General features: G+C 39.1%; 1 protein-coding gene across 1 annotated transcript; it reads right to left on the reverse strand.

Moving 5' to 3' along the window:
- Window positions 1-14,204: 14,204 nt before the first annotated feature.
- LOC127679936 (40S ribosomal protein S3a-like) lies at window positions 14,205-14,569 on the reverse strand. The gene has a single exon (XM_052175512.1). The coding sequence runs from the start codon at window positions 14,539-14,541 to the stop codon at window positions 14,248-14,250; it is 294 nt and encodes a 97-aa protein (XP_052031472.1). The 5' UTR covers window positions 14,542-14,569; the 3' UTR covers window positions 14,205-14,247.
- Between the last annotated feature and the right edge of the window lie 12,505 nt (window positions 14,570-27,074).

Consider the following 27,074-nt stretch of genomic DNA (forward strand, 5'->3'; position numbering starts at 1 on the left):
AGAATTCTACCTCAAGACTCAAATATACCACTCCTGGGCATATACCCAAAAGTTTCTCTACCATTCCACAAGGACACTTGTTCAACTATGCTGAATAGCCGCTTTATTTGTAATAGCCAGAAACTGAAAACAATCTTGATGTCTGTCAACTGAAGAATGAATACACACAATAGAATACTACATATCGATTAAAAGGAAGGAGATCATGAGTTTTGCAAGCCAATGAATGCAAGTGGAAAATATCATCCTGAGTGAGATAAGCCAGAACCAAAAGTACATGTATGGTATGTACTCACTTATAAATGGATATTGACCATCAATACAGAATAACCATGCTATAATTAATAGAATCAAAGAAGCCAAATAATTAGTGCCCAAGGGAGGATGGTTTTCTTAGCAGGAAAACAATATAGATATGGGAGTTTGATAAAAGGAGAGAATGTGGTGGAAGATGGGATGGGGAAGGGTGATGGTCTGGAGGGATCATATGTAGGGAGACCAGGGAAGAGAGAATGGAGATTGATTGGGGTGGCAATTGCTAGTACATGACAGAGACATGGGATGGAGAAGATGCCCCAGAGTCTCTATGGGGGCAACTCTTGCTGAGACACCTCAGCTAGATATGGATATGGATCCTGAAGGGTCTACTTCCTATAGCCAGGCAGGGTTCCCAGTGGGAGGGATATGGACAGCAACACACCCACAAAACCTTTCACTCAACCATTTCCATCTTAACAACAAAAATAAAACTTACCAAACTAAAATTTTAGTTATTTTAAGTCCTCATATATGACTAGCTGGTCTTGAACTTGATAAGAAGCTGAGTATAATATTTAATATCTGAATATTGACCTCTCCACTTCTGAGTAAGTATTAGGATGACAGTCATGTACCACCATGTCTGGTCTATGTGGTACTAGGAATGAAACCCAGGACTTTGTTCCTCATAGGCAAATACTCTACCAACTGAGTTGTATCCCTAGCACCAAATTGGTGACTATATTGAGTCTCTTTGAAGAGCAAAGGTGGTAGGGTGGATCACCAACTCCGAACACAGAAATAGCCTCATCCAGATATAGAATGCACTTTTATTATCTGAACCAAAATCTGTTGAGGCTCCTGCTGGGTAGGAACACAGCCTCAGAAAGGGGCAGAACTGAGGAGATTCATTAAGCCCCTCCTCCCTGAGTCAACAATAAAGCTGGCATGAGTCATCTCAGAAAAGCCAAGCTGCAAAGAAGACTCTTAAAAGCATATCAGCTGCCTGGAAGAAGAGCAACGTAGCTGAGCTACCTGGGAGATGTTTAGACTAACTGAGTACTTGGAAAGGATGCTCTTCAGCCTGTTGAACAGCCTGCAGGCTGTAAAATATGCTCCAAGTTTCCAGCTTTGTGAACTGTCGCCCATTCTGAGGTGGGTTTTGTTGATGCAGCTGTGTCAGTCACTTTTTTTCCTGTAACCACTCACCCACAGTCCTGTTAGTAACCCCATCACCTATAGTCCTGTAAGGAAGCCCTCCCCCACAGTCCTATAAGTAAGGCCTTGGTGGTATTTGTACTTTAGTCTGTTATAGCCTCTATGCCTGGGGTAATTAGATGGGTTTGTTGAGACTCCCCAGGGAAAGTCTTGTTACACAGCACTAACACAATGTACCCCCACAGATATGCATAGAATCCTGTGTCAATTAAACATAGTTTTTGGAGTTACAGAACTGGGGAAGAATGTGTGAATATTACAGCAGTAAGACACTGCCTCATTAAAATACACATTTGGTGAAACTATTACAGTGCACAGATTGAACCTTGATGTATGCAAATTAAAAAAAAATAATTTAGAGGTTCACAGAATCTCAGGATGGAATGCATTAAGTGACAAAAGTTGCTAAGTGTGTTACAAATACAAGAAATGATCTCATTGAAGGAGTGATAGGGAATTTTGGAAACGAGTGAAGACTCTGAGACTACAGGCAAAAATCCCCTGTGAGTAACATACTGTATGTATGTTAAAAAGCTTGTTTCTTCAGGAGATATAGGCTCAGAATGGAAACCATTACTTGTCTATCTGACTCTAGGTATCTGCTTTTTGTGTAATTGAATTCTTAAATTAAAAGTGATGAGAGATCACAGTGGCAGAAATCAGTGTATGAAGGCTTTCCTTACTGAAAATAGAAAAAAATGGTAACATACAAAAGTATCTGGGCTAGCAAGATGACTCAGCTGCTAATGTCCTTTGCCCCCAAGTGTGACAACCTAAATTCTAGACTCAGGACCTATATGTGGGCAGGAAAGAACCAATTCCTAAAACTTGTTCTCTCATCCCCATATGTCCCCCTTTCCCCAAATAAATGTAAAATTAAATTTTATGTGTGTGTATGTGTGAATATGCATGTGTTGCACACACACACAAGCAAATACAGAATTAGGTTAGTATAAAATATGGTACTTGTTTTGTTGGCTGAAAGGATTTAAAAGCAGTGACTTCTGTGACACAACACCGACATGTGTACATAGTATCTCTATCTTCTTTAGTAATACCATTCTAATAAAAGAAATGAAAGCTTCTTGGAGAAATGTCTGATTTAAGGTTGGCACAGAAAACAACAAAGGAAAACCTAGAGCATCTCATAATGCTGGAAAATAGGATGCTGCCTTACACAAGCACACACCGTGAAGGAGACATGCCAAAGAGACACGGCAGCCAATAGTGAGAACTCCCAATGGCCCAGCATGGAAACATTTCAGAAATTCAAGTTTATATAGTATTGGGCTAAATGCAAAGCATATGATAAATAGCCATAAATCAATATGAGCTTAATCAATGAAGAGGTATGTAAATACAGAGGGAGATATAGATATATACCATGTAGCTTTCCAAATAATCTTTGTATAGCTTTCACCCTCAGCAAGGCTGAATCCAGGTTCTTTCATTCTATCATTCCTTAAATGGTAGATGTGATAATGGCTTCCATTTCTCTCTCTCTCTCTCTCTCTCTCTCTCTCTCTCTCTCTCTCTCTGCTCTTGTCTCCATCTCTCTCTGTCTCTGTCTTCTCTGTCTTCGTCTATGTCTCTATGTCTCTATGTCTCTATGCTTATGTCTCTCTGTCTCTGCCTATGTCTCTGTCTCTCTCTATCATCTCTTTATGGATAAAAAATTATACTAAAGAAACTAAAGAAATCCTACTGTAGTCATGTGGGGGTGACTCAACATTTTCAGCTATGTCATGTTGATTTCATAATAATAAGGAAAGAAGCCTCAATGAAAGCAAACCTAAAGAGACTTGATAAATAAGTGCACCACAGGACGTGGAAATAAGACAGAACAAAACAAAGGATAAAAGCCAAGACTAGCAAATCTAAACAACACTTAGACTCTAATAAGTAATATCATATCAGTATGAGTTCATTAACTGTGGTATCCAGTGTGAAATGTGGATAGTTAAAGTAATTTGAGTGTGGACTTATGGGAACTCTGCACCATTATCATGATTGTGTATAAATCAGAGTATATTCTAAAATTGAAAGCAATTATGGATATACTAATTGGCACCACAGCAAGCTTAAGTGAGACGAATATTTTCAGGCAGGAAAAAAAAAGATCACATCACATCATGTATAGATGATTGGAAACTTGGAAGACCTGGGTTCAAAAGCCACTTATATAATTTTCTAAAAATGTGCTGCTAAGCATCTAATTGATTCCTTTTCTTCATCTGTTATATGGATAATATGGACCAACTACAGTTGGGCTTACAAGAACCAGCATCCTGTGGCTGATATTGCTACTGGTATTGGGACAAAATTGCTCTCCCTTTCACTGTCTATGTGGATCATTAGTGTTCACAGGAAACATGTCTGTACTGTCGTGGGATAACTATTGAATCCACACTATCCTTTCTTGTATTCAACCCAAATCCATCCTGCAGTGATTCAAACAGGTTCACTCTTGAAGAGACAAAAAACAGATGCCTGTCTTTCCCTGAGCAAATACCAATTATTTAGTCAGATTTCTCTGCAGACTTAGTGTTTCTTTTCTCCTCTTTGTGTGCATGTAAACTGGCCTTTTTACTAATGCAATCAAAGACATTTGTGGCTAGAATATTTATTATGCCTGTTATAAAGAAGTGTTAATTATTTTTTCACTATTCAAAGACCACAGACATTCATTGTAGAATGTTTGAAAAAATCTGAATTATTAAAAAGAAGAAATCAAACCAATAAATATATATTATATAATAATAATAATAATAAATAATACCTGTACTATTGCTGACTATGTGATTTTATCCACAATCTGGTGACTATGTTTCTAAGTCTAAATACAGTCTCATGACTATGTTTGCATGTCTTAATGTGATCCCACTAACAATTTTTAATCTGTATTGAATGCCACATATAACAACTGTGCCACAGTTTATTGCTTTTAGTGTCTACTTTTTTGTATTTGGGGAGTTCCATTCCATTTACTCATTTTAGATACTTTAATAACTTAGTGTTGAACATCCACGCATTTCTAATTATAGCCTAGGAGTAGTAAGTCACTTACCTCTATTTTGTAGGATGAAAAATATATGTATATTATATATTTTTCCCAAGGCCTTAAACCCATTAGTGAAGCCAGGTCAATGGATGTATGAGAGGCAAAACTGGGAACAAGGTGTTAAGAATTAACATTTAGGTGCCTTGGTATAAAACTGAGCTAAAACTGTCTATTTATGTATTATTCAGGCTGTTTTAATGTCTAAACTGGTCTCAAAACTGGTAAATTCTAGAATGTCATATCTAGGTGAATGTATTTATCTACAAAGATGCTCTTAGTAGCTGTGTAAGCATGGCTATAGATCTTAGGCATGCCACATACTAAACATAGTTTTTGGTATTACGTCTCAGTTAATATATCTGCAGAATAAGAAAGTCTTGTAAGAACTAAAAGAGAAAATAGTTAACCCTGGCTTCTAAAATGGGCCCAGTGGACAGGAGATTTAATCCACCTGAGAGACAATGGACTTCTCCCATAACCTACAGCGTGGCATTTCAACCCCTAAACTTTGGTCAGTTTATCCCATCTGCGTAATCTTTGCTTTCTGAGAAAAGCAAAAGCTTTGTTTTCATTTTCTGACTGCATCCACAAAACCCTATGTCCTTGCTAAGGTACCTGTATCTGAAGATTTATGACCATTACCACCAGGATTTAGAAGGCTATCTAGCCCTTAGAAACAGGACCATCCTGCCCTGATTTGAAAGTGTGCAAAATACTTTACCCAATATTTTCTTAGTTCATACATGACTAAAAAAAATACAGGTAAGATGTTATATGTGACAAACCTTAGACAATCCTACTGTTTTGGTGTTATTTTAATTAAATAATTAGTTAATTAATTAACTTTACATCTTGGCTGAAGGTTCCCCTCTTTCCTCTTGTCCTAGCCTTTCCACCAATCCCCTCTAAACTCCCATTACTCCTCCTCCCTTTTCAGAAGAGTGGAGGTCTCCCATATATACAATCAGTCTTAGTATATAAAGTTTCAATGAGACTAAACACATCTCCTATTAAGCCTAGAGAGGCAGTTCAGTTAGGGTAAAGGGTTCAAAAGAGAGGGAACAGAGTCAGCAACAGTTCTTGCTCCCACTATTAGGAATCCCACATGAAGATGAAGCTATACAACTATAATATATATGCAGGGGTTCTAGGTCTGCTCGATGCATGCTTTCTGGTTGGGGGTTCAGTCTCTGTGAGCCCCTATGTGCCCAGATTAGTTGATTCTGCAGGTTTTCTTATGGTACCTTTGACGCTTCTGGCTCCTTCAATTTTTCCCTTCCCCTCTTCCTCAGGATTCCTCAAGTTATGCCTAATGTTTGACTGTGGGTCTGTACATCTGTTTCCATCAGTTACTGGTAAAAGCCTCTCTGATCATGATTATGTGAGGTTCCTGTCTAGGGTTTCTGGTGCCACTCAACAATCCTGTTCTTGTCTTTCATCTTTATAATTTTGAATTAACAATAGAAAACTTAAATTTTATGTTAGGAGAGATATACAGAAAATAATCCAAGCTGTTAGCTGAGAATATGAGAGCTATAATCAAGGTTTCTGCCATTCACCAGCTTTGTGTTCTTGGTAAAGTTAATTCATCATTCTTATCCTCAGTTTCCTCCTGTGTACAACAAGGATAGTAGCAGGGTGATTTAAAATGCTTGAGTGGTTCACATACATTGAAGCAGCTAGTACTTAGCACACAGAAGCATTTTTTATATTTTAGAATGTCTAATCAACTCATACTTTCCTTTCTGTATTTCTAGTAATATCTCCCTAAGAAAGGGAGAAGCATTCAGCTGTGTATTGTTCCATTGTGCTTTCAAAATGCTGTAAATTTAACAACTACTTAAAATGCCTGCTAAATCCAGCAGGATGGCTTGGTTGAATACAGGTATGTGTTGACAAGTCTAATGACCTAAATTTATCACCAGGATCATGGTGGAAGGAGAGGACCAACTTGCTACAAGTTTTCTTCTGATCTCTTCACATTTGCTGTAGCAAATATGCACTCCGTCTAATAAACAGACAAACAAACAAACAAACAAACATACATAAACCCTTCTAACAGAATTATTTCCATACCAATTAATTGACTTAACTCAGGTTATTTCAGGAGTTAACATTAAAGGATTAACATTAAATGTAATAAGATACTCTTTGTCCCCTGTGACTCCTCAACCTGATATAGTGGAATACAGAGCAGTAAATATGAAATTTTAATTGGATGACAAGTGTTAATGTCCTGGCAGAGGGAGATATAAAGACTTGGCAGGGTGTAGATCAAGGCTATCCAAGAAAGCCTTATTAAGAAGGTATCCTGACAGGGGAAAGCTGATGTGAGCTTGGTGGGCCTTTAGGAACAAGTTTAAGATAAGTCAAATAATTTAATCATTATACCAACTCTGAAACATTCTAGAGTATTGCCATTGTCCACATGTGATATAGACACTGAGGACTGAAAACACTGAGCTGTGCAAAACACCCAGAGCTGTGCAGAAATCAAACTGTAACATGTGTGATGTTCCCCTGCACAATACTCTCTCTTTAGAACAGGGAAATGACCTTGACAGTTCAGGTGCCATGTCCAGATGGCTGCTTACTTAAATAAAGCACCATGGCCCAGTTTTCAGATTTCTTTCATCCCTTCCCCCCTTCCTTTTCCATGATGCAGCTCTTCGCTTTTGGTGAGTGTATTTGGTAGGGAAAGAAGTCAGGGACTCAGCTTTTCTCTCCACCCCTGCTCAGCCATGTGCTGCTAGAGTCTCTGCCACTTCCCACTCATCATTCTTCCTTCCAGAGACAGAGTTATGGCCCCCAAGAGAGGACTGTTCCACCAGAGTAGTCAGTTACTAATGAGCTTCATGCTGCTTCTAAGATCGCAGCTCCCAGCCATCCTCCATCCTGACCTCCTAGTTCACCTTCATCTAGCAGGTGGAGACCTATGTGTTTGTCTTTGTGTCTGTATATATATATATGTTCATCCTAGAAACAGTTACACACTCCTGTGACTCTGTGAATTCACTGAGTATAAAGAATCCATAAATGAGAGACCTCTTGACCACAGCCAATCACAAACAAGCTTGCCTTCAGAACTTCAGGCCTGTAGTTCCTTCACATAATAGAAAAGGCCTATTTCATACTGACTCACCATGTTCTACTCTGGTCATTCATTGCCAGAATCGCAGGACCGTCTTTATTGCATGGATGATTATAATTACAACTAAATAGTTGTGGCTTCAAATATTGATATCATAAAAGCTACAAATACTGAAAGCTTGCAAAGTATTCTTACATACTTTTTTTTTACATTACTTCTGCTGTCTCGCTGTGATTCAGGAGATATACATAATTCTTAGCTCCCTTTCAAAATGACAGAAGGAAAGCTTTAGAGGAGGAGAAAATTTTCTTTATGTTCATGGTTGGAAAGGATAGAGCCAGGGAATTACCCCCCGGCAGTGGAATTCAGAATCTGTAGTCCTAATTACCAACCTATGGGGACAGCAACTCCTTTGTACACTTTGGTAGTTTGCATAAGAATGGTCCCCCATGGGCTCATATATTTGAACATTTAGTCAACAGAGAGTGGAATTCTTTGAAAGAATTAGAAGGATTAGGGAGTGTGTTATTTTGGGAAGAGATATGTCCTTGCCACTTGGGCTTTGAGATATGAAAAGCCATGGTAAACTCAGCCCATACCCCCAATCTTTCTCTTCCTGTTGATGAGGATATACCTCTTCGCCACTGCTTCAGCACCATGTATACCACCATGCTCCCTGCCATAATGATAATAGACTGAGGCTCTGAAAATGTAAGCAAATTCCTGGTTAAGTGCTTTTCTTTATACAAAAGAGTTTCTTTGGTCATAGTGTCTTTTTATCAGCAATAGAACAGTGACTATGATACACACTTATATCCAAGACAATATGCTGAGTGTCCTGTGTGGATTATTTTGGAAAATTCTTCCAATTATTCTACTGAATGGGCTCTTACATTTACTCTGTTGATATGAGTTCAGAGATGCTGAGGTATACTAATTCAAACAATGATCAAGTGGCAAATCCTAAATTAAAGTTCATCCTCCTAGTTACTATTTTATATTGGTTATTTATGGTAAAATTATGTTATTCCCCCATTCTTATTTTCTACCATTTCAGTTACCTGCATTGAACTACAGATGTAAAAGCCTGGAGGGGAAAATTTCACAACAAATTATTTTACAAGTGCATTCCTTACTTTTCTTATAACTATGACATAGAACTTGACAAAATCAACATAATGAAGAAGTGGTTATTCTGGATTTTAGTTCAAGGACACAATTCTCTTTTTTTGTTTGTTTTGTTTTTTTGTGATCAAAATTCATTTTTTTCCTCTATATTCTTTGCTTACATTCCAAATGATTTCCAATTTCCGGGTTCCCATAAGTTCTACAATGCCTCTTCCTTCTGCCCATTCCCCAATCATCCCCCTCAGATTTCTCTGTCCTGGTACTCCCCTACAATGCTGTATCAAGCCTTTCCAGGACCAGAGCACTCTCCCTCCTTCTTCTTGGGAATCATTTGATATGTTAATTGTGTCTTGAGTATTCAGAGCCTCTGGGCTAATTAATATCCACTTATCAGTGATTGCATTCCATATGTATTCTTTTGTGATTGGGTTACCTCACTTAGGATGATATTTTTTAGTTCCAAGCATTTGCCAAAAAATTTCATGAATTCATTGTTTTTAATTGCTGAGTAGTATTCCATTGTGTAAATATGCCACATTTTCTGTATCCATTCCTCCATTGAGGGACATCTGGGTTCTTTCCAGCTTCTGTCTATTATAAGTAATGCTGCTATGAACATAATGGAGCATGTGTCCTTATTGCATGCCGGGGAATCCTCTGGGTATATGCCCAGGAGAGGTATAGCAGGGTCCTCCAGAAGTGTCATGTCCAGTTTTCTTAGGAACCACCAGATTGATTGACATAGTGGTTGTACCATCTTACAATCCCACCAGCAGTGAAGGAGTGTTTCTCTTTCTCCACATCCTCACCAACACATGATGTCTCCTGAGTTTTTAAACTTGGCCATTCTGACTGGTGTGAGGTGAAATCTCAGGGTTGTTTTGATTTGCATTTCCCTAATGAATAATGATGTTGAGCATTTCTTAAGGTGCTTCTTGGCAATCCAAATTTTTTCAGGTGAAAATTCTTTGTTTAGATCTGTACCCCATTTTTTAATAGGGTTATTTGGCTCTCTGGAGTCTACCTTCCTCAGTTCTTTGTATATATTATATATTAACCCTCTGTCAGATGTAGTGTTGGTGGAGATCTTTTCCCAATTTATTCGTTGCCATTTTGTCCTTTTGACAGTATCCTTTGCCTTACAGAAACTTTGTAATTTTATGAGGTCCCATTTGTCAATTCTTGATCTTAGAGCATAAGCTTTTGGTGTTCTGTTCAGGAACTTTCCCCTGTGCCCATGTCCTCAAGGGTCTTCCCCAGTTTCTTTTCTATTAGTTTCAGTGTGTCCGGTTTTATGTGGAGATCCTTGATCCACTTGGAGTTGAGCTTATTGTATGGAGATAAGAATGGATTGATTTGAATTCTCCTGCTTGCTGACCCCCAGTTGAACCAGCACCATTTGTTGAAAACGCATTCCTTTTTCCACAGGATGGTTTTAGCTCCTTTGTTGAAGATCAAGTGACCATAGGTGTGTGGGATCATTTCTGGGTCTTCAATTCTATTGTATTGATCTACCTGCCTGTTACTGTACCAATACTATGCAGTTTTTAATACTATTTTTCTGTCGTACAGCTTGAGGTCCAGGATACTGATTCCCCTAAAAGATCTTTTACTGTTGAGAATAGTTTTAGCTATACTGGGTTTTTTGTTATTCCAGATGAATTTGAGAATTGCTCTTTCTAACTCTATGAAGAACTTAGCTGGGATTTTGATAGGGATTGCATTGAATCTGTACATTGCTTTTGGCAAGATGGCCATTTTTACTATATTAATCCTGCCAATCCACGAACATGGAAGATTTTTCCATTTTCTGAGATCTTCTTCAATTTTCTTCTTCAGAGAACTGAAGTTCTTGTCATATAGATCTTTCACTTGTTTGGTTAGAGTCACACCAAAATACTTTATGTTGTTTGTGGCTATTGTGAAGGGTGTCATTTCTCTAATTTCTTTCTCAGCCTGCTTATCCTTTGAGTGTAGGAAGGCTACTGATTTGCTGGAGTTGATTTTATAACCAGCCACTTTGCTGAAGTTATCAGCTGTAGGAGTCCTCTGGTGGTGTTTTTTGGATCACTTAAGTATACTATCATATCATCTGTGAATAGTGATAGCTTGACTTCTTCCTTTCCAATTTGTATCATTTTGCCCTCCTTATGCTGTGTAATTGCTCTAGCTAGAACTTCAAGTGCTATATTTAAAAGATATGGGGAGAGGGCCTTGTCTAGTCCCTAATTTTAGTGGAATTGCTTCAAGCTTCTCTCCATTTAGTTTGATGTTGGCTTCCAGTTTGCTGTAGATTGTTTTTGCTATGTTTAGGTATGGGCCTTGAATTCCTATTCTTTCCAAGACTTTTAGCTTGAAAGGATGCTGAATTTTGTCAAAAGCTTTTTCAGCATCAAATGAAATGACCATGTGATTTTTTTCTCTCATTTTGTTTATGTAGTGGAGTGCATTGATGGTTTTCCATATATTGAAGCAACCCTGCATCCCTGGGATAAAGTTTACTTGATCATGGTGAATGATCATTTTGATGTGTTCTTGGATTTGGTTGGCAAGTATTTTATTTAGTAATTTTGCATTGATATTCATAAGGGAAATTGGTCTGAAATTTTCTTTCTTTGTTAGATTTTTGTGTGGTTTTAGTATCAGCGTAATTGTGGTTTCATAGAATGAGTTGGATAGTATTCCTTCTGTTTCTATGTTGTAGAATAGTTTCAAGAGTATTGGTGTTAGGTCTTCTTTGAAGGTCGGATAGAATTCTGCACTAAAACCATCTGGTCCTGTGCTTTTTTTTGGTTGGAAGACTTTCAATGACCCTTCTATTTCTTTAGGTATTATGGGACTGTTTAGATGATCTATTTGATCCTGATTTCATTTTGGTATTTGGTATCTGTCTAGGAAATTGTCCATTTCCTCCTGATTTTCCAGTTGTGTTGAGTATATGTTTTTGTAGTAGGTTCTGATGATTTTGTTAAATTTCCTTACTTTCTTTTGTTATATCTCCCTTTTCATTTCTAATTTTGTTAATTTGGATACTGTCTGTGTGATTAGACTGGCTAATTTAATTTGTTAATTTGGATACTGTCTGTATGATTAGACTGGCTAAGTGTTTATCTATCTTGTTGATTTTCTCAAAAAAAAAGAAAACAAAACAGCTCCTGGTTTTGTTGATTCTTTGTACGGTCCTCTATTTCTACTTGATTGATTTTAGCCTTGAGTTTGATGATTTCCTGTCTTCTACTCCTCTTTGGTGAATTAGCTTTTTTTTGTTCCAGGGCTTTAAGGTGTGCTGTTAAGCTGCTAGTATATGCTCTCTCCAGTTTCATTTTGGAGGTACTCAGGGATATGAGTTTTCCTCTTAGCACTGCTTTCATTGTGTCCCATAAATTTGGGTATGTTGTGCCTTCATCTTCAATAAATTCCAGAAAGTCTTTGATTTCTTTCTTTCTTTCTTCCTTGACCAAGGTATCATTGACTAGAGTTTTGTTCAGCTTCTGTGTGTATGTGGGCTTTCTGTTGTTTTTGTTGGTATTGAAGACTACTCTTAGTCCATAGTGATCTGATAGGAGGCAGGGGATTAGTTCAATCTTCTTATATCTGTTGAGGTCTGTCATGTGACCAATTATATTATATGGTCGATTTTGGAGAAGGTACCATGAGGTGCTGAGAAAAAGGTATATTCTTTTGCTTTAGTATGAAATGATATCTATATCTATATCTAATCTATATCTGTATCTATGTCTATGTCTATATCTATCTCTATCTCTATCTCTATCTCTATATCTATATTCATATCTATCTGTCTGTCTGTCTATCTATGTATCTATGTATCTATGTATCTATGTATCTATCTATCTATCTATCTATCTATCTATCTATCTATCTATCTATCTATCTATCTGTTAAGTCCAATTGGTCCAAAGCTTCAATTAGTTTCACTGTGCCCCTGTTTAGTTTCTGTTTTCCTGATCAGTTCATTGAGGAGAGTGGAGTGTTGAAGTCATCCACAATTATTGTGTTAGGTGCAATGTGTATACTTTGAGCTTTAGTAAAGTTTCTTTTATGAATGAAGGTGCCCTTGCATTTGGAGCATGGATGTTCAGAATTGAGAGTTCTTGGTGGATTTTTCCTTTGACCAGTAAGAAGTGTCCTTCTGTGTCCTTTTTGATCACGTTAGGTTGAAAGTCAGTTTCATCTGATATTAGAATGGCTACTCTGGCTTGTTTCCTGAGACCATTTGCTTGTAAAATTGTTAGCCAGCCTTTTATTCTGAGGAAGTGTTTGTCGCTCACACTGAGGCATGTTTCCTGTATGCAGCAAAATGTAGGGTCCTGTTTATGTGTTCAGTTTGTTAGTCTATGTCTTTTTATTGGGGAATTGAGTCCACTGATGTTAAGAGATATTAAGGAATTGTGATTATTACTTCCTTTTATTTTTATGTTTGAGTAGTTATCGTCTTTTGGGTTTGATGAAAGAGTGTTACTATCTTGCTTTTTCCAGGGCATCTTTTCCCTCCTTGTATTGGCGTTTTCCACCTATTATCCTAGGGCTGGGTTTGTGAAAAGGTATTGAATAAATTTGGTTTTATCATGTAATATCTTGGTTTCTTCATCTATGGTAATTGGGAGTTTTGCTGGGTATAGTAGTCTTGGCTGACATTTGTGTTCTCTTAGATTCTGCATGAGATCTGCCCAGGATCTTCTAGATTTCATGGTCTCTGGTGAGAAGTCTGGTATAATTCTGATAGGTCTTCTTTTCTATGTTACTTGTCCTTTTTCTCTTACTGCCTTTAATATTCTTTCTTTGTTTAGTACATTTGGGGTTTTGATTATATGAAGGAAGGTATTTCTGTTCTGGTCCAGTCTGTTTGGAGTTCTGTAGGCTTCTTTTATATTCATGGGCATCTCTCTCTTTAGGTTAGGGAAGTTTTCTTCCATAAATTTGTTGAAGATACTTGATGGCCCTTTAAGTTGTAAATCTTCACTCTCATCTGTATCTATAATTCTTAGGTTTTGTCTTCTCATTGTATCCTGGCTTTCCTGGGTGTTTTGGGTCTGGAGATTTTTGCATTTTGCATTTTCTTTGACTGTTGAGTCAATGCTTTCTCTGGTATTTTCAGCATCTGAGATTCTTTCTTTTATCTCTTGTATTCTGTTGTTAATATTTGCATCTATGACCTTTGATTCCTCCCCAAGTTTTTCTATCTCCAAATGTGTCTCACTTTGTGATTTCTTAGTTGTTTCTACTTCTGTTTTTAGATCCTGAATGTCTTTGCTCAGATCCTTCACTTGTTTGTTTGTGGTTTCCTGTAATTCTTTAAGAGATTTTTGTGTTTCCTCTTTCTTGACTTCTGCTTGTTGACCCAAGTTCTTCTGTATTTCTTCAAGTGATTTTTGCATTTCCTGTTTATTTGCTTCTGTCTTTTGACCCATATACTCCTGAAAATTTTTCCACAAATAGGACTTTTTATTTGTCACTATTAAAAATCTTGATTCTAAACGGACTCTTGGACTGGTGGTTCATAGCCATCAGCTCGCTCGACCTTAGCACCGGTCTCATCCCCAGTCGTTTTGCCAGAGCTGCCGCCCTCTCCGTGGAGCTCCATGAGCTTCCCAGATTCAAACTTGGGTTTCTTCAACATTTTTACTTTTCTAACGAAGACATCATGAAGAGGATAAATGGACTGGCAAGCCTTTTCTATGTCTTTCCCAATGCTGTCTGGAATCAGTTTATTAACTACTTCCTTCAAGTCATTTGTCTGAACTTCTCGGGTCATGATTTCCATCATCTTCTTCCGGATTTGGCGGACCTGCTGATGCTGAATTTTTTTTAAATGATTTTCATGTTTCCCTTTTGAGGGCTTCTAACTTTTGATTCATTTTCTCCTGTATTTCTTTAAGAGATTTATTTATGTCCTTCTTTTTTTTTATTTTTATTTTCTATATTCTTTGTTTACATTCCAAATGATTTCCCCTTTCCCAGATCCCCTCCTCCCCATATGTCCCATAAACCTTCTTCTCTCCATCCATTGTCCAATCACCTCCCTCCTTTTTTTCTCTGCCCTTATATTTCCCTCCAATGCTAGATCAATCCTTTCCAGGATCAGGACTTTCTCCATACTTCTTCATGGGAGTCATTTGTTATACGATTTGTGCCTTAGGTATTCAGGGCTTCTGGGCTAATTAATATCCATTTATCAGAGATTGCATTCCATATGTATTCTTTTGTGACTGGGTTACCTCACTTAGGATGTTATTTTCCAGATCAAACCATTTGCCTAAAAATTTTGCGAATTCATTGTTTCTAATTGCTGAATAGTATTCCATTGTGTAAATATAACACATTTTCTGTATCCATTCCTCCTTTGAGGGGCCTCTAGGTTCTTTCCAGCTTCTGGCTATTATAAATAAGGCTGCTATGAACATAATGGAGCATGTGTCTTTATTGCATGCCGGGGAATCCTTTGGGTATATGCCCAGGAGAGGTATAGCAGGGTCCTCCGGAAGTGTCACGTCCAGTTTTCTGAGGAACCGCCAGACTGATTTCCAAAGTGGTTGTACCATCTTACAGTCCCACCAGCAGTGGAGGAGTGTTCCTCATTCTCCACATCCTCTCCAACACCTGCTGTCTCCTGAGGTTTTTTTTGTTGTTGTTGTTTGTTTTTTTTGTTTTTTTTTTTTTTTTTAGATTGTAGATTTTATTTGAAAACAGGCAAGGAAAAGAGGAGAAATCCAAAGAAGCAAAACCCAAATCCACCATGGTCTGCACAGTCCAGTTGCCAACCCTCCCTCCCTCCCTCCCCCTAGGCATCACAGATGAGGCTTCTGGGTCCCATTTCTCGCATGGATTTGCTCAGTCAGTGTCCATGCTTTCCATATAAGCATCCAACTGTGCGTCCAACCCCTCTGCAGTAAGCTGCTGCTTCGAGTTGCTGCTGGCCCCTCTAGCTCGTCCCTGGTAGCCTCCACTTGTCCCTCTCCTGGTGACTCCGGCACGCGAACCTCCCGAGCCAGGGTTTCTTGTCATGCCTCCTCTGTTGATGCTTTGTGCAGGTCTTGGTTGCATAAGGATCTGGGATGTGACGAGCTGGATCTTCATGCGGCGGCCATCCAAAGGCACACCATTGTACTCTTGCATAGCCTTCAGGGCATCTGCTTCCCGTTCAAAGTGCACCTCTGCTGTCCCCAAACTTTGTCGAGAGCGATCATAGTGCCTTAGCCATTCTGACTGGTGTAAGGTGAAATCTCAGGGTTGTTTTGATTTGCATTTCCCTAATGACTAATGATGTTGAGCACTTCTTAAGGTGCCTCTCAGCGATCCGAATTTCTTCAGGTGAAAATTCTTTGTTTAGTTCTGTGCCCCATTTTTTAATAGGGTTATTTGGTCCCCTGGGGTCTAACTTCTTGAGTTCCTTGTATATATCGGATATTAGCCCTCTATCAGATGTAGAATTGGTGAATATCCTTTCCCAATTTGATGGTTGCCATTTTGTCCTTTTAACAGTGTCCTTTGCCTTACAGAAACTTTGTAATTTTGTGAGGTCCCATTTGTCAATTCTTGATCTTAGAGCATAAGTTATTGGTGATCTGTTCAGGAACTTTTCTCCCGTGCTCATGTCTTCTAGTGTCTTCCCCAGTTTCTTTTCTGTTAGTTTCCTCCATGGTTTTACATGGAGGTCCTTGATCCACTTGGAGTGAAATTTAGTACATGGAGATAAGAATGGATCAATTCGCATTCTTCTGCATTCTGACCTCCAATTGAACCAGCACCATTTGTTGAAAAGGCTATCTTTTCTCCACTGGATGTTTTTGGCTCCTTTGTCGAAGATCAAGTGACCTTAGGTGTGTGGGTTCATTTCTGGATCTTCAATTCTATTCCATTGGTCCACTTGTCTGTCACTTTGCCAATACCATGCAGTTTTTAATACTATCGCTCTGTATGTAGTATTGCTTGAAGTCAGGGATACTGATTCCCCCAGAATTTCTTTTGTTGTTGAGAATAGTTTTAGCTATCCTGGGTTTTTTGTTTTTCCAGATGAATTTGAGAATTGCTTTTTCTACCTCTGTGAAGAACTGAGTTGGTATTTTGATGGGGATTGCATTGAATCTGTAGATCTCTTTTGCCAAGATGGCCATTTTAACTATATTAATCCTGCCGATCCACGAACATGGCAGATTTTTTCATTTTCTGAGGTCTTCTTCGATTTCCTTCTTCAGAGACCTGAAGTTCTTGTCAGATAGCTCTTTCACTTGTTTGGTTAGAGTCACACCAAGATACTTTATATTGTTTGTGGCTATTGTGAAGGGTGCCATTTCCCTAACTTCTTTCTTAGCCTCCTTATCCTTTGCGTATAGGAAGGCAACTCATTTGCTTGAGTTGATTTTATAGCTAGCCACTCTGCTGAAGTTGTTTATCAGCTGTAGGAGTTCTCTGGTGGAGGTTTTTGGGTCACTTAAGTAGACTATCATGTCATCTGCAAATAGTGATAATTTGATTTCTTCCTTTCCAATTTGTATCCTCTTGACCTCCTTATGTTGTCTAATTGCTCTAGCTAGAACTTCAAGTACTATATTGAAAAGATATGGAGAGAGAGGGCAGCCTTGTCTAGTCCCTGATTTTAGTGGGATTGCTTCAAATTTCTCTCCATTTAGTTTGATGTTGGCTACCAGTTTGCTGTAAATTGCTTTAACGATTTTTAGGTATGGGCCTTGAATTCCTGTTCTTTCCAAGACTTTTAGCATGAAAGGATGCTGAATTTTGTCAAATGATTTTTCTGCATCTAATGAGATGATTATATGGTTTTTTTCTTGAGTTTGTTTATGTAGTGGATAGCATTGATGGATTTCCTTATTTGAACCATCCCTGCATCCCTGGGATGAAGCCTACTTGATCATGGTGGATGATCATTTTGAAGTGTTCTTGGATTCGGTTGGCAAGAATTTTATTAAGTTTTTTGCATCAGTATTCATAAGAGAAATTGGCCTGAAGTTCTCTTTCTTTGTTGGATCTGTGTGTGGTTTTGGTATCAGCATAATTGTGGCTTCATAGAATGAGTTGGGTAGAGTTCCTTCTGTTTCTATTTTGTGGAATAGTTTGAAGAGTATTGGTGTTAGGTCTTCTATGATGGTCTGATAGAATTCTGCACTGAACCCATCTGGCCCCATGCTTTTTTTGGTTGGGAGACTTTCTATGACCCTTTTTATTTCTTCTGGTGTTATGTAACTGTTTAGTTGATCTATTTGATCCTGATTTAGTTTTGGTGTCGGATATCTGTCTAGGAAACTGTCCATTTTCTCCAGATTCTCCAGTTGTGTTGAATATAGGCTTTTGTAGTAGGATCTAATAATTTTTTGAATTTCCTCAGTTTCTGTTGTTATATCTCCTTTTTCATTTCTAAGTTTGTTAATCTGGATACTGTCTCTGTGCCCTTTGGTTAGTCTGGCTAAGGGTTTATCTATCTTCTTGATTTTCTCAAAGAAACAGCTCCTGATTTTCTTGATTCTTTGTATGGTTCTCTTTGTTTCTACTTGATTGATTTCAGCCCTGAGTTTGATGATTTCCTGCCTTCTACTCCTGGGTGAAATAGCTTCTTTTTGTTCCAGGGCTTTCAGGTGTGTCATTAAGCTCTTAGTGTATGCTCTCTCCATTTTCTTTTTGGAGGCACTCAGGGCTATGAGTTTTCCTCTTAGCACTGCTTTCATTGTGTCCCATAGATTTGGGTATGTTGTGTCTTCATTTTCATTAAGTTCTACAAAGTCTTTAATTTCTTTCTTTATTTCTTCCTTGACCAAGGTATCATTGAGTAGAATATTGTTCAGTTTCCACGTGTATGTGGGTTTTCTGTTGTTTTTGTTGCTATTGAAGACCACTTTTACTCCATAGTGATCAGATAGGAGGCATGGGATTAGTTTGATCTTCTTATATTTGTTGAGGTCTGCCTTGTGACCAATTATATGGTCGATTTTGGAGAAGGTACCATGAGGTGCTGGGAAAAAGGTATATTCTTTTGCTTTAGGATAGAATGTTCTATATATATCTGTTAAATCTAATTGGTCCAAAGCTTCAATTAGTTTCATTGTGTCCCTGTTCAGTTTCTGTTTTCCTGATTGGTCCATCGAGGAAAGTGCAGTGTTGACGTCACCCACAATTATTGTGTTAGGTGCAATGTGTGCTTTAAGCTTTAGTAAAGTTTCTTTTATGAATGAGGGTGCCCTTGCATCATTCTTGTTTTCCTCTAACAGCATCATAAACAGTCTTGTTCTGTTGGTGTGTTGGGGTATCCAGGACTTGCTGTTGTTGAAGAATTGGGTTCAAATGCTGCCATATTGCCTTGATTTCTGTTAGTAACATTCCTAAGTTTGCCTTTTGCCATCTGGTTATCTCTGGCTTTAGATGGTCCTGTTGTCACTGTCTGGTGCTTGAACCTCCTATAAGCCTGTAATGCTATTTCTGCCCTTCTGGGTGACTGGGTTTTCCCTGGCACAGATTGCTTATGGGCTGCCCTACTCTTGGGTGCCATTGGAGCCCTGTTGTTCCTTGCTCCAAGCAATGTTATACTCAGGGTTGTCTCTGTGTACCTGGAGCTGCATGTCCTGCCCATCTGGGAGTGAAGATGGTGGCTGGGAGCCCCTCCAAGTGCTGATTATTCTGCAGGGTAAACTACCCATGACAGGGCTGGCACACATGAACCGCAGAGCTGCACAATTTTTGGGCGCAGGCAGAAGCCTGGAAGACTGTGTACAAGTGATGTTAAACTTGGGCTATCTCTGTGTACTTGGAGCTCTGTGTATCCTGTGCATCTGGGAGCGAAGATGGTAGCCGACACAGTTCTTTATAGATGGGAAATCATAGTTGCAGGAGCATGAGACATCTGGTCATAATGCCACTACAGTCAGGAATTGGAGAGAGATGAAATATGCTTAGTTCAATTTAGTTTTTTTTTTTTTTTTTTTTTTTTGTCTTTTTTTTTATTTGATATAATTTATTTACATTTCAAATGATTTCCCCTTTTCTAGCCCCCCCCCACTCCCCGAAAGTCCCGTAAGCCCCCTTCTCTTCCCCTGTCCTCCCTCCCACCCCTTCCCAGTTCCCCGTTCTGGTTTTGCCAAATACTGTTTCACTGAGTCTTTCCAGAACCAGGGACCACTCCTGCTTTCTTCTTGTATCTCATTTGATGTGTGGATTATGTTTTGGGTATTCCAGTTTTCTAGGTTAATAACCACTTATTAGTGAGTGCATACCATGATTCACCTTTTGAGTCTGGGTTACCTCACTTAGTATGATGTTCTCTAGCTCCATCCATTTGCCTAAGAATTTCATGAATTCATTGTTTCTAATGGCTGAATAGTACTCCATTGTGTAGATATACCACATTTTTTGTATCCACTCTTCTGTTGAGGGATACCTGGGTTCTTTCCAGCATCTGGCAATTATAAATAGGGCTGCTATGAACATAGTAGAGCATGTATCCTTATTACATGGTGGGGAATCCTCTGGGTATATGCCCAGGAGTGGTATAGCAGGATCTTCTGGAAGTGAGGTGCCCAGTTTTCGGAGGAACCGCCAGACTGCTTTCCAGAGTGGTTGTACCAATTTGCAACCCCACCAGCAGTGGAGGAGTGTTCCTCTTTCTCCGCACCCTCTCCAACACCTGCTGTCTCCTGAATTTTTAATCTTAGCCATTCTGACTGGTGTAAGATGAAATCTTAGGGTTGTTTTGATTTGCATTTCCCTAATGACTAATGAAGTGGAGCATTTTTTAAGATGCTTCTCCGCCATCCGAAGTTCTTCAGGTGAGAATTCTTTGTTTAACTCTGTACCCCATTTTTTAATAGGGTTGTTCGGTTTTCTGGAGTCTAACTTCTTGAGTTCTTTATATATATTGGATATTAGCCCTCTATCTGATGTAGGATTGGTGAAGATCTTTTCCCAATTTGTTGGTTGCCGATCTGTCCTCTTGACGGTGTCCTTTGCCTTACAGAAACTCTGTAACCTTATGAGGTCCCATTTGTCAATTCTTGCTCTTAGAGCATACGCTATTGGTGTTCTGTTCAGAAACTTTCTCCCTGTACCGATGTCCTCAAGGGTCTTCCCCAGTTTCTTTTCTATTAGCTTCAGAGTGTCTGGCTTTATGTGGAGGTCCTTGATCCATTTGGATTTGAGCTTAGTACAAGGAGACAAGGATGGATCAATTCGCATTCTTCTGCATGCTGACCTCCAGTTGAACCAGCACCATTTGTTGAAAAGGCTATCTTTTTTCCATTGGATGTTTTCAGCCTCTTTGTCGAGGATCAAGTGGCCATAGGTGTGTGGGTTCATTTCTGGATCTTCAATCCTGTTCCATTGATCCTCCTGCCTGTCACTGTACCAATACCATGCAGTTTTTAACACTATTGCTCTGTAGTATTGCTTGAGGTCAGGGATACTGATTCCCCCAGATTTTCTTTTGTTGCTGAGAATAGTTTTAGCTATCCTGGGTTTTTTGTTGTTCCAGATGAATTTGATAATTGCTCTTTCTAACTCTGTGAAGAATTGAGTTGGGATTTTGATGGGTATTGCATTGAATCTGTATAGTGCTTTAGGCAAAATGGCCATTTTAACTATATTGATTCTACCGATCCATGAGCATGGGAGGTTTTCCCATTTTTTGAGGTCTTCTTCCATTTCCTTCTTCAGAGTCTTGAAGTTCTTGCCATACAGATCTTTCGCATGTTTGGTAAGAGTCACCCCAAGATACTTTATACTGTTTGTGGCTATTGTGAAGGGGGTCATTTCCCTAATTTCTTTCTCAGCCTGCTTATCCTTTGAGTATAGGAAGGCCACTGATTTGCTTGAGTTGATTTTGTAACCTGCCACTTTGCTGAAGTTGTTTATCAGAAAGAGAACTTCAGACCAATTTCCCTTATGAACATCGATGCAAAAATACTCAACAAAATTCTTGCCAACCGAATCCAAGAACACATCAAAACGATCATCCACCATGATCAAGTAGGCTTTATCCCGGGAATGCAGGGTTGGTTCAATATACGGAAATCCATCAATACAATCCACTACATAAACAAACTCAAAGAACAAAATCATATGGTCATTTCATTGGATGCTGAAAAAGCATTTGACAAAATTCAGCATCCTTTCATGCTTAAAGTCTTGGAGAGAACAGGAATTCAAGGCCCATACCTAAACATAGTAAAAGCAATATACAGCAAACCGGTAGCCAGCATCAAACTAAACGGAGAGAAACTTGAAGCAATCCCACTGAAATCAGGGACCAGACAAGGCTGCCCCCTTTCTCCTTATCTTTTCAATATTGTACTTGAGGTACTAGCTCGGGCAATTCGACAACATAAGGAGGTCAAAGGGATACAAATTGGAAAGGAGGAAGTCAAACTATCATTATTTGCAGACGACATGATCGTCTACCTAAGTGACCCAAAGTTCAATTTAGTTTTAATTTTTATCGAGTCTGGAGCTCAGCCCATTGGATGGTGCCACTAATATTCAGATTAAGCCTTTTCTCAATTAGATTTAAAGATTCATTCATTCATTCATTCATTCATTTATATTATTAGTAAAATAAGGTTCTTTGAAAAGAACTCTGCTGGGTAGTGGTGATGCATGCCTTTAATTCCAGTACATAGGAGGCAGCGTCAAGCAGATTTTTGTTTTAAGGACAACCTCATCTGCAGAGTGAGTTCTTGAACAGCCAGAGCTTGCAGAGAAATCCTGCCTCAGAGAAAGAGAGAGAGAGAGAGAGAGAGAGAGAGAGAGAGACAGAGACAGAGACAGAGAAAGAGACAGAGAGAGAGAGAGAAGACTACATCAACATCTTTTTAATATGATGTTATTGTTATATTTATTTTACCATTATTTTTTGTTGTTAATCTTTTATTGTGCTTAGTATATTCATTAAATGTATCATAGTTATATATGTGTAGGAAAGTGATTATTTTTCCATATGGTTTCTGGCATCCACAAGGGCTTTAGAATGCATCTCTAGTAAGGGTAATAATTTACAGTCAGTCCCCCAGAAGTTGATCTTCTTTGGAATCAGATCTTCAAAGATGACATCAAGATAGAATGAATCCATACTGGACTGAAGAAGGGCTTACATGCAGTAACTGATGTGTTATTAGTGAAAAAAGAGGTAGATTTGGGGACACATACACACAGAGATGGTAGCCTTATGAAAACAAAATCATAAGTTGATCATAATAGCTATATGCCTGAAGCATTCATGAGCTCTAGCAACCCCCAGAGGCAGGATAATACAAGGAAGTCTTCTCTAGAGCCTTTCCAGTCAATAGTAGCCTCCAAACGCAAATGAACATATTTTTATGGTGCTGAAAACATGGTCAGAGGTCTGTGCCATCTCCATGAGCACAGGAGACTTGATTTGAGGCATCCACCTTGCCCTGTTTTGCTTCTAAGTTATTAGATTCCTGGTGTTATAGGATTAAGGTGACTCAGTTTAGAATTGCCTAGGAGAATGAGGCATACCAAGAAGGGAAGAGTAACTGAGAATGGAAGACCCACTTTGATGTGGATTGCAGCATCCATTGGGTGTGGCCTCTAGACAAAATAAAGGAGGAGAAGGAGAGAGGTGAGGTAGTTCATGCATTCTACTTCTCTGCATCTTGGCCCACATTGACATGAATACTGTTCCATCACACCAGACTGAATCCTATTAAACCCTGAGCCAAAATAAATAATTACTCCTTTAGGTTGTCATTGTTGTATATTTGAACACAATTATAATAAAAACCTAATCAATATGCTATAATTCTTGAAACTAAAAGACTCAGATGTGGCACTTGCATTTAATCTCAGCACCCAGTATGCTGAGACAGAAGGATCAAGAGTATAATGACAGCATTGGCTAATATTAAATTTTGGGCTAGTTTACAGTATGTAAAATTCTGCCTCAAAAATATTTTTAGTGAAATAAAGAGAAATATCCTGAAATCCTTCAGTTGCATTATACAGGAAAGTTCCAAAAGGAACCAGCAAAGCAAGTTCCATTTTTGACATGGGGCTTTTCAAATGCAAGAGATGAACAGTGCTCAACCAGGTGGGCTTTCAGGGATCAGTTACTGCACAGCCAGAGTGTTGATATCTGTAAAATGGGAGTCATTATATCCTGGCAATAGTAGGGACTGCACAAAGTCATGAATGTTTAATGTCTGTTGCAAGGAAAACTAAATATGTGTGATGTGATAGATTCTTGATGATGACTTTTTAAAAGTGAGGATGTCTTTGGAATGATGCTTGCAGTAGAAGAGGTTTCTACTCTATTGCTATTGGGGGATAGAAGGGAGGAGTTTCAGAATGCCTCAGTAGGACCTAATAGATGTTTGTGTAATTGACATTATGTGGAAGGAGGGGTACCAGACAGGATGTAGGAAGGTCAGTCCAGAATATTTGATAACATGACCCCTCTCTATTTCTAGTCTGTAGTAAGGTTTGGCTAAGGTGCCAAAGGGGAGGAAACCCCAGAAAGCAGGAGTTGGTTGACTACACTTGCTCTGCTATGGAGTTAAGCTGTACCTTACTATATTTAGATCCTGTCTATGTCAAGCAAGAAGTCTTCCTGACAGGGCTCCAGGTTTTCATCTTTGAAAAACCACTCATCCATGGAGCTTAGGGTTTGAGGGGAGAAGGGAGGAGGAGAAGGAGGAGATCTGGCTTCTCTCTTAACCTCAGAACAGATGGGATTGAACAGGGCCCTTGTACATCCCCAGCCAAGAGTCACAGTCCTTGGCAGTAATCCCAGGACACAGACAATAGGGACTGATGGCAGCTCCTTAGGCCTGGCTTGCCCGGGGGCAGGCTTCTTCTCAGGCTGGCAAAAATGTTTCTTCAGGTTGAGAAAAGAGATTTAGAATAGGGAAGGGAGTGGAGCATAAGAGGCAACCCCTGGTAGTTTAGATTAAAAAACAAACAAACAAACAAACAAACAAACAAACAAACAAAAACAACTAGGACACAGCTTGTGAGAGTCCAGCACAGCAGTCCTCCCATCTGACCTTTCTAAAATCTCTGCCAGAACCATTGGCCAAGAAGGCAGGCAGAGCAGGCCAGGAACATAGTTGACTTAGGGCTAAAAGGAGGCCACTGTACAGGATGAAGGGGAGGGCTGGGTGGAGGGAGTCTGGCTATGGGTGGTGCAGGTGGATAAAATCTGAGTTTCTGTGCTTGTGTGAAGCAGAGTCAAGGTTTCTGTGCTTGTGTAAAGCAGAGTCAAGGGTGGGTCATGAGCAGGAGTGATTGCTGTCTCCATCCACATAGCTGAAAAATGAACCTTAGAGGGAGGGCCGGTACCGGTGTGTCTTAGAGATAGAAGGGAGCAATCAGACTCCGTGGAGGCATTCAAAAGCACCCAGCCCAACACGACTGCATTGAGAAAAATAAATTACAAAACCACCCTGAGAGGATCACGAAATGATAATCCCTAAATTCATCTCCTGTTGACTCCATATTGCAATATAAGCCCCGTTTATTCCCTGTAAGTCCTCAACTCCCTCCTTTCCTAAGTAGATGACTTACCTCGTCCTTCATATAAAATCACATCCATCTGGCACATTTCCCCTTGACTACCTTCATCTCTATTTGAGAATGTGCTCAGTTTAGGTCTGGCAGATTGTAAACCCCTTAAGGGCAGGTGCCCTGCTTAATTCTCTGTGGGCGTGTCTCTAGAAGTAGAAGGGAGCAGGATGGGAGATGGAGTAAAGGGAGATGCCGATGGGAGCATGCACAGAAGTGCAGCCACAAAACAGGAGTGCACTGGGAGAAATCCAGAGAGAACATAACGCATCGAGTCTTGGTGGGGGCCAAGCTCAGTGCTATAGGCATGTCTGATGGACCTATGAAGGGCAAGGACACAGGCACGTGACTGGATTTAACGTTAAAATTGCTTAGGACCATAAAGGCTGCTTGCCACCTACAAAACACCTTCTATATAAATGTATTAAGTGAGCAATTTCCCTTTTCTCTATTTAAATGCATCTGCCAGACTCCAGCCACATATTTGGGGGGGGGATTTTATGTGTTTGTTTTTTAATTAGTTTGTTTGTGTGTTTCTGTTTGTGTCTGTGTGTGTGATGCATAAACACATGCGCACATGCCTTGGCACAGGTGTGGATCAGAGACAAGTTACTTCAGTTGGCAACGGGTCCTAGGGATCAAACTCAGTTGTTACATGTGGTGGAAGGTGTCTTCACCTACTGTGCCATCTTGCCACCACTACATACATTTACATAAATGTCAATAAATCAAATATGACTTTTATACTATTTATTTTCCCTAATGCTTTTGCAAGCCTGATACTGTTTTCTTTAATATATTTTTTTATGTATGTATGTGCTTGCACGAGAGTATGTGGTGGCATTTTCTTATGTGTGAATCTGTAGAGGCCAGAGGTTGATACAGTATATTTTCTTCTGTCATTTTATACCCACCTTTTTTTTTTTTGAGATAGTGACTAACCTGGAGCTCACAGGGCAGGACTGGGTGTTCAACAAGCCTTTGGGAGCCACCTGTCTCCATGTACTCGGTTCTGAAGTTACAGGTGTGCACAGCTGTGTCCATTTTTTACATAGGTTTAAGGGATTTGAACTTAGGTCTCCATGCTTGCATAGCAAGCACTTAATCGACTAAGCCATCTTCTGAGCCCCTTCTACTTTTTTATATATAAAAATGCTTCACTGTCCCTATTCTCCATGTTGCCTTTATTTTACTATTATCTCTTTGGGTCAATATACATAGATCTAACTCATCTTTAGAAAATAACTAAATGACTTTTCCTGGAAAAGTTCCATCAAGTTCCAACAAGCATTCCGGTTGGAAACAGACTTTGTTTGATGCTATGTTAAATAGTCACCCAATAAATAGCCCTAACGATATATTCATGTGTTATCTTATTTCTATATACTATATTCTCTCAAGTAGAATTGCTATGTCAAATGGATGCATTTTTAAAGTTTTATTACATATCCTCAGCATTTTTTCCAAAAGTACTGCAGGTACATATATATTTTCATGCAACAAATGAAATATATTTTTCTTCCTACACTTTTACCTCAACAAGATAGACTCAGTCTTTAGTTTTTAATGCACTGAGCAGGTGAAATGTTAGTTGCTAATGTTTTGGTTTTATTTTCTACCTAATAAATGAACCAGTTCTCTAAAGCTGTTCCTGGTGTTCATTGCTTGCTGATACACTCACCACAGACCAAGATCATGCCCATGCCCACATGCTAGGCCAAGCTTCCCTCCCTCCAGTTCATTTTGGTGCACAACTGGGCCTGACTACACTGAGGGAGAAGT

This window comes from Apodemus sylvaticus, chromosome 3, assembly GCF_947179515.1.
Source record: "Apodemus sylvaticus chromosome 3, mApoSyl1.1, whole genome shotgun sequence".
In the NCBI taxonomy this organism is placed as follows: Eukaryota; Metazoa; Chordata; class Mammalia; order Rodentia; family Muridae; genus Apodemus; species Apodemus sylvaticus.